Consider the following 11,357-nt stretch of genomic DNA (forward strand, 5'->3'; position numbering starts at 1 on the left):
CAGTCCATTTTATATATTTAAAAATGTTTTATTTGGGTGCATTAGACACAAATCATTCTAATTATAATGAGTGATTTTTATGTGCATTGTAACAATGTGACAAATTGGCAATTGATTAGTTTCTTTCAGATGATAAGCAATGTAGAACAAGATTCAAAGTGCAATTGAATCGCTGCACAGTTACTTGAAACAATTTAGGAGACGGTGGGCAGCACAAGAGTAGTATGCGCACATACTCACAGAGGCACAATAATGTCATGTACTATATTTCAAATTGTATCATAAGAATTAATTGTGTATTTGTGTCAACACGCATGTGAAAAACACACACAAAGACACACACGCAGAGGGTGAAAAGGTCACAGATACACCCTTAGCATGTGCACAGTTGACAATGATTCATAGATGCACCTTATAGTTCAGCATTCAGCTAAAGCCACCTTTTATTACTTTTTTGTACGCAAATTATTGTTTTAAAACAGCCGCTGTAATCTACTGTAAGCAATGGTGGGCGCAGCAGAGCTTCATAAGGAATGGATCAGGATGCATACGTACATGAGCTCACAAGATCATTATATTTCACTGACAATCACAAAAAGAAATATCAGCAATATGGTTGATGGGAAATATATATATATATATATATATATATATATATGGTGTAACACAAATAACCATATAGTTATTTTCGTGTGTCTTGAAAACTTCAGTGTAGTTTATCATTAATTTGATTTTACAATATATTGGTGAGATCTGACAATTAGACACAATATGTAACTTCAATCTTTTTAAATAAACATACACATAAAGTGTCATTTTGCTTAACTACACATTAACCAAGATGGAGCCAAAGGGCAAGAGAAAGCATTGTATTTTATCATTCATCACTTCAGAAGGATATCTATAAAACAAGTAAAAATCCAGATGATTGTGATAACATGAAAAACAGACCGAAATGAATTTACAACTTCACATTGAACATGACTGTTAAATTAAATGTCATTTGTGGGCTCTTCTACTTTAATCCAAAAATGGAATAAAATTAATTACAATCTTCTGTACATTCATATAAAATAGCATTCATTTTATTGTTTTCCCCCTCAATAAAAAAACACATTTTTACACATCCACACAGAACAGAAGGTGAAACTTTTCATCCCAATCCATCTAGCTTGTAAAAAAGCAAGAACACACAGTAACTATTCATTCAATGGAAATTTTGTATTTTCCCGTTAACTCATATACAAGTTTTAAGTTGCAGCACTGTTGTCATTGGTGCCAAGTCTAGTCAATGTAAGATTTGGATTTAACAGGTTGTATTTGTATCTAACACTTATCCAGAATAATGTTGAGGAATATGTTCTTGTAGAGCTTGCGTATGGAGGAGGTGCTGAACAGCGTGTTGAGCCTCCTCATGCTCCTCAGGAGATGGGACGGGGCTCCCCGCGTGCGGAGCTCACGCAGGCTGAGTGCCAGGGCCTTGGCCAGATCCTGCTCCTCGTTCTGGGTCTTCCAGAGGTACAGCACCTTCAGGAGGTACTGCTGGGGCTGGCATGACTCCATCGCCCCCCGGACGTCCTCCTCCCTCACCTTCGCCCCCGGCAGGCTGTCGGTCATCATCTGGAGGTCACTCAGGGTCGTCTTCCTGAAGGCGGAGCTCCTGGACACCACCTTCTCACAGTGCTTCACGCCTAGTGGGCCGAGTCACAGAGAGGTCAGGGGCAAAACGGGACCTTTATAGTGGGACCTCTAATTCACTATTCTGGGCCTGTTGTGGGCCCTAGGAAACCTCAAAGGGGTCGGCCAGTGCGGCCTGGAGATAAGACACAGAGAGCAGGTAGGGGGTCCTCCTTTCAACTAGATAAAATGTGCACCTTTCTTTTAGTTTAGAGTTAGTTGGAAGTCGGCATCTGAGTCTTGCATCTAAGCCAGGCATTCTACATTTCATCCCTGGTTTTTTTTTTTTTTTTTGGAATATTCTACTATCTTGTCATATTCTTGGGATTAACTTGATAAACAAGCTAGGTTTCATATCTTCTTTCATTGATTTCTTTTGTGACTGTATCTTGTCTATGTCTGTAACACTCATTGTTTAAAGTAGTCTGACCTTCATCTACTTGTATCTTAATAAATCGTCTCATTTTAATGTGGTTGAGTTGTGCATTTTAATAAAGGTAGATCCAAGAGGTTGCACTGCCTAGCAACATATTTTATGATTTAATTGATAATTGACATATTTGATCATTATCAACAATTTTTTTTATTTATTTATAAAAAAAATTATTTATTTAAATGTTGTATAAGTGAGGTGTTCTAACTGTTGATGCGCTTGTGTTTAGTATTCAGAGTACCGAACATTAAACAAGGGTGTAAGCTGTTAAAACTACTGTATTTACAAAAAAAAAACATATTTTGCTTAGCTCTCAATTCAATATATAGGGCCCATTAACTGGAGTGGGAATTATCCTTTCTGTATATACAGGACACCTAGAGTACGCATTTATAGTATCATCTCTATATTTTGCTTATTAAAAAAAACAAGCAGTAACAAACTTTGCCAGCAGGTGGCACCTGACCTTTGGTGATTCCAAACAGCCTTCTGTGATGCTTGTTCCTCTCTCTCCACAGTATGAGCAGCTGTAGGACCTGCTGCTTGGGGCTGCACGTCTTGTTCACCTGCTCTACACTCGTGCTGTCCAGCTTCCTGCCGGGTAAGCTGGCTGCCACGGTGTGCAGGGGCAGCGCAGACAGGAAGTGAAGCGAAGACAGGAACTGGAGGATGACTTCCTCACACAGCATAACATCTATGATGAGGATGGAGGACATTAGGTGTCTACACAGGGACCAGCTGAGCGAACACTTACAGCTACAGAAGATGCAATGCAATGCGAGGTGCTCTAGTGAACCAACCAGCAAACATACAGTGCCCAATAGCTTACTACATGCAACAGTAGCAGACCCCTAAGTGCCAATTTGCAAAATGCTGGCAGGTTAAGTTGAGGTACTGAGGCCTGTGTACAGTTCACCAACCTTTCCCCATAAATCAGAATCACAATTAATTGCAAGTGTTCATTTCTTTTCCACAAACAAAATTTGGCAAATAATCCAAATGAAATACCATTTTAATGTATTTGTAAACCAAAATTAAAGATAGCGTGAGCCTGAGTTTAATCTCCTAAAACCCAGCAATCCATTTTTGTCCCCAGTAGGGGACATAAACCTTTGGTTTTAATCTCAACAATAACAATATATTCTGCTATGCTGAAACCTACACAACAATGGACATTCAATAAAAATAAAAAAGAAATCACATTTCTGAAAATGGTTCAGCCGCAACATGTTTTTGTCATGCAAGACGCCTGTTTTAAGTATTATAAAATGACTGTTTTGTTTTTTGTTTTATCAGGAGGAGTTACCTGTGTGGCACTGCAGGTCCTGCTGAAAGCACTCCGGGGCGATGGCGCGGTCGTCGTGTTCGCACACGCTGTTTTTCTCTGCCGTGCCGGGACTCAGGGTCCTCAGCCCCAGCCTGCTGCAGTTCCGGTGCGGCTCACAGGGCTCTGTCGCCGAGAAGCGGCCGGAGAAGAAGCCCCTCGCGCACCTTTCGCACTCCGTGTCACCCTCGGGCGTGCCTGCGTCGAAAGAGCAATAAGGTCAATAACAACAAATAACAATAGAAACATCATTAATAATATCAATAGCAATAAACTGGACGAAAACAAAAGCATGAAAAGCACAGTCGTGTTTAGGTAACTGCTATACAAAATTTCCCCAGAGTTTATAATATGAATTCAGGTGGGGGGGGGGGGGGGGGGTCTTTCTAGTCAGTGTAATTTCTATGGGATTTGAAACATTCAACATTATTAGAATTATTCTTACTTATTTTTTTTACCTACATGCATACTTCATATTACATTATACATTTCATACATTAATTGCAGGCTCACCCCTATCAGAAAACCTTGCATTAGAAAAATAAGGGTTGGGTTGTAATAGTTGCCACAAACAAAAGTGTTTATTGTACATAAGTGAAATCAGAAACGACTAGCTCAGAATATTAACCAGTCTGAACCTAGCAGCTATGTCAGAAAAATGAAGGATCAATGCACAATCAACCTCAGCAACATTATCTGATGAAGTATTGTGAAGTAATTACAATGATTTAGTTAATCACCGATCCTGTAACAAGTGTTCTAAGCAACTCTTCAAAACCACCCAGAGGACCTTTTTTGTTAGTTTACCCCTTGCAGGCTTTCTTAATTTTACTATGCAAAAAAGATAACATGCCTTCCCAGCAGTAGAAATGAAACAGAAAAAACAATGTGGGAAATGAAATATGTTCATGTGGGTTCCCTTGCGTTGCAGTTTATCCTGATCATCCAATGATGATCGTGTGGTATTCTGGCGAGTAATAAATCTTTGATTGAGACGGCAGTGTTTGAGGACACCAATTACTTTCATAATTTAACTGTAATTTACATTTTTAAAAGCAGCCAAACAAAATTAGTTCTTTTCAGAAAAATCTACCTCTTATTACATTTTGGTAAATGTACACCAGATGTTCAATTAAATAACAGATTAAATATTTGAAATATGCAGAGAAAACCACAGGAAACCTTGACCTGCATACAGCTCACAATAGCCTAGTATTTCCAATTTAAATGTCCTGGACTGGAAAACATCTCATTTGATAAACTCAAGAATGAATCATGCTTGTAAGGAAAAGTATGTCACTGCATTATGTGGATAAGGCTGCGGAGAGACACACCCATATCACAGAATTTTGAACAAGACCATCTTCAAAGCTCGACGACTTTGTCTTTCACAGGGCCTGTACAATATCACTGCCAAGAAAGTGTTTTTGGCCATTTGATACAGTACAAAACAGAGCATATTATACCCTGTTACAGAGGCTTATAGAGACCTACATTTTGTCCTTGTGTTATCATACTACTACAGCATCATAACAATGCTACTTGAGCAATGCTCATAAACTACAATGGTGGAACCCTCAGCTATAAACTGTATTAAAAAACAGGGGTGTCCATTGGCACTACATGGGTTTTGGCCCCCATTCAAACTCAGGTCTTAGAGCAGACTCCCATCCAAAAAGGAATGATTTGGTATGTTCTATATTACCTTCAAAATAAAAAAAATAAAAAATAAAAAATCTATTCTCTACACTGGCATTATCCCTTTGTGACATTATCGTTTGAGGTGAGGCTCAAAACAAGTTATTTGCTGTGGGCTTAACTACTACGTATGTATGACATGTTAGATATTAAACAAATTGTCGTTAAGGTGAGAACCAGCATATTAAATTATTTTAGCTGAAGTTCCCTTCATCGCTTCATTGTACCTATTGACTAAATGGCCACCTGGAAATAAACATCAGTCAACAGCTGATCTCTATGGTATCTCTAAAAACTTCAGACTGTGAACTTCCAGGACCACCAGGAGCGGACACCGATACCCAAAAGCCTCTCATAGTAGATTTATAAGCACATACCCAGGGTGGTTGCCCCAGAGCCAGGCGGGCAGAGGGTGTGCTTCACGCAGAACTCCACCTCCAGGTGGTACCCCGGGGCACACTCGCACAGCCGGTCGTGCGTCCGGGTGCACTCTCTCTGGACCAGCTGCTGCTCCTTGCAGACGGCCGTGCAGCGCTGGCAGGCTTTGCCCCAGTGCCAGTGCTCAGAGAAGTGCCCCTCGGGGCACGGGCCGCAGGCGGTGGGCGTGTCCCTGCCGCAGTGCTGCAGCACGGCCGTGCCAGGCGGGCACTGCTCACACTGGTACACCTTAGAGGTCACCGGGTCACGGTGCTCGTAGGTGGGCGGGGACACCTCCCGGGATGCTCCACAGAAGGAGAAGACAAGCAGCTGTAGAGGGAACACAATGACATCACACTGAAGAATTTGCATTTTACTTTTAGCCATTTATTCTACGCCCACTCACACAAATGATTTCCTTTGAGGAGAAGTCCATCACAGCTCTCTGTCCAAGAAAACCGCAGGTGCACAAGACAATCCCAGATATGCAACGGATTCACCTGGCCTTCACGCAAACTAGTGTGGCCTGTGCTAAAGCTGAATTCACGTCAAGCACAGCAGTTAGGCAACCCCACTAGCAGACAGCTATGCTATTTTTTATTTACAGACTCACATTAAACCAATTAGTGCCCTGTCATCTTTGCCCGACATTGGCATAGTAAACGCTGTCATATGGTAATCACAGACTGTCATTTGGTAATCATATAGGCTAATCGTTTCTTCGTGAGTTTCCAAGAGCAAGGTCGAGTTTGTGGAATACTACAAGTTTGGGGCCAAATTTGGCGATAAAAGAATAATGACTCTCAAAAGAATACAAGAATAAAATAAATTATCGTAGCTACTGCTTTAGGTTATAGTCTATCAGTTCGTTGTTATTGGCTTGCTTTCAGACCTTTTTTTAGGCATATCACCCATTGTTGTCTACATTTTGAAATCCCCAATCTAACTGTAGGGAAATCCCATCGTGGCAATGTCGTCAATCTATTTTCTAAGTCCGAAATTTGCCGAGGTTTTTCACTCCGCTGGCTGCGCTAGTGACGCAGCAGGAGCGGCAGCATTCAGATAAAAAAAACCGTTCTGATTAACACTACCAAAATAGTCCGAAAGAAATTACAAAGGCGACTAATTAAAGCACTCCCAAGCGACAAACAGGCAGGTGCCGATCAGGGAAGTGCTATGTTCAGTTGTTCGAGACTCTTGGCACAACGATGGATCAGACCCAAACCTTAGACCGGCGGATTGGGCTATTATTGCGATCATTGATCAATATACGTCTTAATATGTTCTTCTGTATACATACATCATTGTGACTGATGATTGTAAACATGCCATCGTACGTTTCTGTCCATGGTTAAGGTCTTGGTCTCATCAAAGGAAACATTATGAAAATATGTCACGAAATGCGCATTTTTTCCAATTTAAAGTCATTGAGTGTCAGCTGAAAAGCATGCTCATATGTGTAATTGACTCCACAGGATACTTCCAACTGGCCATAGCCTACATGTCGCCTACAGCGTCACTGTTCAGCACGTGGTGAGAGCGTAGTACTCAATGGGAGCCCACGGAACTTCCCTATTTGTGTCATTTTCCACACTGGGACTGAATTCTCTTTGTTCCAAAATTAAACGTCTATTTTGGAATGCATGTGTGCCAAAAAATATTTTCTGTCTTTTGAAAATAAAACATAGGTTACGCATGTCACGACTTTCAGGACGTTATTGGAATACATATATAGCCTAATTATTTGTTAAATTACTTTATTTCAAACCATTAAATAATAAAAGCAGAACATCTCGATTTTTAGTTTATGGCAGCCTATAGATCCATCCTTCCATAATGAGATGCTTCCTCGAGGGATGTAGGCTACAACCGAATAATTGCATATGATAATTGAAAATGAATTATTTATTCGCAAGATGAGCTACCCAATAACAGAACAGTCTACGTCCGCTTAGTATCTTGTCTTTGCTCGATGAAGCATCCTCTTAATACAAATAATGAATAGTGCTGATGCCTGATACAGTCAACTACATAAATGCCCGATATCAAGTTTCACGGCCCATAAATTTGTCGTAACTCACCAGGTAAAATTTCATGATTGACCGTGGCCTCAAGATCTCAGTATCCAGTCCTTCCATCAAGTCCGTGTGAGCACGTTCTTTTCCATGCTGAACTTACAGTTAAGGAAAAGGGAAGAGACCGTGCCCAGCCCAATAATGGTATTTCCAGCTGTAGCATATTTTCCCCCTCCTAACAGTTTCTTGCATAAAGGTGTTACCTTTTGATAACACTGTCTGATGACCCAGTTTATATTCACTTTAATCAAGCTTTTATTGCTTAGTCATGAGGATGTGCATGTATTCCACAGGGAAAAATTATTAAAAAAGAAAAAAGAAAAAAAACCTTTTAAATATATATTATTTTACAGCATGATTTGTTTTAATTTGCATACGAGAAAGTATTCTACGGTTGAGGTTATTACCCACTCGCCGGGCCGTTAATCAAAATGAGAGCTGCCTGCGCTGTAGTATTTTTTGTTCGTGTCAGGCCGACGGCAGTCAAAAATGAAAACAACAAAAAGCACGTGTTTTGACTGATATTAATCGAAGGTATCCTATGGAACGGACAAAAGACGTGATCGTGTTTTTATCTATAAAACTTGCTTCGTTATAAAAATAAGAATAATAAAGAATTGAGAACGTGCTAAATTCAATCAAGTGAGTTGCATTATTGTTTATTAATATATGATTTTCAGCCAGGTGGCAAGTTGAGCTGACGTAGTCTTGTGAACTGTTATGGTATTAGGCCAACATTTATTTAAGGAAATATGAAGTATGTTAATAAACCTGTACCTTCAGGGAATCGGGATTTTCTAAATGGAGAGACATGAAGCATTTTTTTTAAGGATGCCGTTAAATTATACAAAATAATAACTTAGCAGGTTGCATCAACTAAGTGGCTCACCATTTTCGCTTGGCCAGCTGTACCAGCCAAACCAAACAGAACACACATCATTTAATATAGAAGGAATGTCCATGAACCTTACAGAACGCCTGGTAATAAAATTACATGATCACTTGTGACAGATTTCAGAAAGATAGATTGGGAACTCACAGATGTGGTCATTATTAAATAAGCAGATAACCTGCTGTTTATTATAATTGCAAGTCATACCTGATAGGGGACTCAAGCCGTGAACACATCAGAAAAAAAAGATAAACTCCTTATCACATATATCAATTCCTAATAGCAATTCCATATACATTTGTACCCAAAGGTTATTTCACATCTATAGAAATCGAATATACGTTTTTGTTTTGAAGGTGGATAAAAGCAGAAGAAACAGGATTTGATGTCAGCCTACGAGTTTAAAATGAACTGCAGGGTTTGGAGCAAACATGCCTAAAATGTATTGTTTTTTTATTTTATTACATTCAAATTGATTAAAAGCATAGAACAGTATCTCTTCATACACCGAACACACAGAGACACATGCATGCACACAGGCAGACATTCACGCACCTGCTAATTTGCATAAAGCACAAGATTTATTACACATTTTCATCGACTTGAGTCATTGTTTCTGGTAAAACTGTCAGACCACAGTGTATTTACATAACAGATGTATTCAGAAATTAATGGATGTCTACTCAAGGTTGGCTATGAGCAACAATGATGATTTTGGCAGTCTGTTTACAGCATAATCACATTTAACACATGGTCGAATGTGATCTGCCGTTTGTTTTCTGTAAAACTGCCATCCAATTAAAGATACCATGCCTTTATAAGCATATATTTTATTAAACACTTATAATAAAGATGATGTGTTCCACACTGTTGAGTTTTGCATTAGGTTGCAGATATACCACAACAACATTCTATCAAGAAATCAGACAATTTACTCCAAAATGTATTCAGCTATTCATGCTATTTACATTATACTGGTTATTCTCAAAATGGTTGTGTGTTGGCCTTTACTTGACTAATTGTGGCCTCCAATATTTTAAAATAAAAGACATTTTTATGAACCATTACCACATTGATAACTTTCACTATTATCCTTATCAACAGTCCCAGGAGCAGAAATGAATTAATCACAGACATCAGATAGTGGAGCATTTCATAAAGGGTTACTAGGCCTCAGCTGTAATTTGGAAACTCTTACAAATGCTTTGTATGCTTAACCTTGTTGCACCATGGAGGTTTGAGCCTCCATTGGCTGTTTTAAACGAGCAGGCCGATTTGTTGGAAACCCTGACTTCAAATTCTCTATACTGGAAGCTTAAAAGCTTCTGCAGTGATGTAATGCAAACATTACGAAAGCAGAAAAAGGCCATAAATAATGGGCTGCTGTAGAAAAGCAGCAGTAAATGTGGTTTTAATTAACATAAGAAACTCAGCCAAGGAAGCTTAATGCATCACATGACACTGGGAAGTAATAAATAACAAATGCAGACATATATTCAGACAGTCAAAGTGTTTCTGTTTTTCCAGGAAGTATGAAATCATGAATGCAAGTCACACATTCAATGATGTAGCTTGTTCTTTGAAAGCGAGTAACAAGGAAGGTAAATTTAAATAATTTCAATGGACACTTCACAGTTAAGGGGGTGGGAGGGTTCAGCTGAGCCACCACCAGTGTGGAACATTAAGGAGTACAGTATGCATTCACTAAGGGAAAACATTTACTTAGCTCTAGATGCCTGTTTTCAAACATTGTACATTCAAGTCATATTTCCCAGTCATCTTTGATCAGTGGTCTCTCTGATGATACTTCTCTTCCGTACTCTGATTTTGTGGTGCATATGGATATTTCCCATGAAACATGTACAGGAATTACCAAAGACCTTACAAATGAATTGTGAAACTATAGTGCAAGAGAAGAGATTAACCGACCACCACAAAGACATTTCTTTAATATTGTGTCACTGCATGAAGCATTATGTTTAACATTTTGCCCCTGGATCGAATCAATATGTGTCTATTGCTTTGACTTTCAAATAAAATGGAACTACTTCATAGTAAAGTCTTGGGATTGTGAAGAAAAAAGTAGCTAACACTTGCGCTTACTGCCGAGTCGAAATGAAGGCTAAATATTTATTGAGTGCGAGGATATTCTGTGCTGGCAGAGTTCATTAATTAGCCTACAAAATCTATTGAGACAGACTGGTTTTTATAGAGATGCGAGCAGATATTTAATACAAAATCCGTTCCCAGGCATTTTGCTTATCATACTGTAACGGAGCGAACCCTCCGTTCCTGCTAGGACACTATTTCTTCACAACGTTCGTCTTAACTGTAGTCTACCTGCTTATGGTAGCTGTCGTTTGGCGCGAGTAGGCCGACGCCGCATACATGTAGTGCGCACCATTTATGTTTGCCGGTTTGTCAACTCAAACATATTCACTACTGTACAGCTGCTCACCACCATAACATACTGCGAATCACTTAAAAATACACATCTAGTTTCAAACATAAAATTTATTTATTTTACCATACCATGTTCAATAACGCAATGTTAGGAGTTGCTACCAACTGCGGTTTATTCCGTTTGTTCCATTTTCAAATTGGCTTGACGTAATCCGAACGTCACGATTCTGTGCAATTTTATTGGACGCGCTGGACCTGAATAATTGGCTATTTTAGACGGGGGGAGACCATAAACTGCATTAGTAATATTTTATCATACCCAATTAGATATGTGATTATTAGATATAAAGTAGCAACGGATAATATATTTATAATGAGTTATATGTATAAAAATATATACTGTCATTTCTTCTGAGATAATTAAATATCGTATGGAAA

The 11,357-nt window shown here is 39.1% G+C and overlaps 1 protein-coding gene across 2 annotated transcripts; it reads right to left on the reverse strand.

Moving 5' to 3' along the window:
* Positions 1-663: 663 nt before the first annotated feature.
* Positions 664-11,083, reverse strand: LOC118234440 (tumor necrosis factor receptor superfamily member 11B-like). 2 transcript variants are annotated; one of them, XM_035430970.1, is made up of 5 exons: positions 11,049-11,083; positions 5,510-5,879; positions 3,417-3,632; positions 2,577-2,804; positions 664-1,691 (listed from the first exon to the last, which is right to left on the reverse strand). In XM_035430970.1, the coding sequence occupies exons 1-5, from the start codon at positions 11,049-11,051 to the stop codon at positions 1,327-1,329; spliced, it is 1,182 nt and encodes a 393-aa protein (XP_035286861.1). In that variant the 5' UTR covers positions 11,052-11,083; the 3' UTR covers positions 664-1,326. The 2 variants fall into 2 exon arrangements, with proteins under 2 accessions (XP_035286861.1, XP_035286860.1); XM_035430969.1 differs by lacking the exon at positions 11,049-11,083 and adding an exon at positions 7,631-7,817.
* Positions 11,084-11,357: the final 274 nt, after the last annotated feature.

Source organism: Anguilla anguilla, chromosome 8 (genome assembly GCF_013347855.1).
Source record: "Anguilla anguilla isolate fAngAng1 chromosome 8, fAngAng1.pri, whole genome shotgun sequence".
Lineage (NCBI taxonomy): Eukaryota > Metazoa > Chordata > Actinopteri > Anguilliformes > Anguillidae > Anguilla > Anguilla anguilla.

Excerpts from the sequence above, each read along its gene's own strand:
- LOC118234440 (XM_035430969.1), bottom strand. The coding sequence starts at position 7,687 with ATGGAAGGACTGGATACTGAGATCTTGAGGCCACGGTCAATCATGAAA. Across the intron at positions 5,880-7,630 it reads CAATCATGAAATTTTACCTG|CTGCTTGTCTTCTCCTTCTG; the intron begins GTGAGTTACGAC and ends TTCCCTCTACAG. Across the intron at positions 3,633-5,509 it reads CTCTGGGGCAACCACCCTGG|GCACGCCCGAGGGTGACACG; the intron begins GTATGTGCTTAT and ends CTTTCGACGCAG.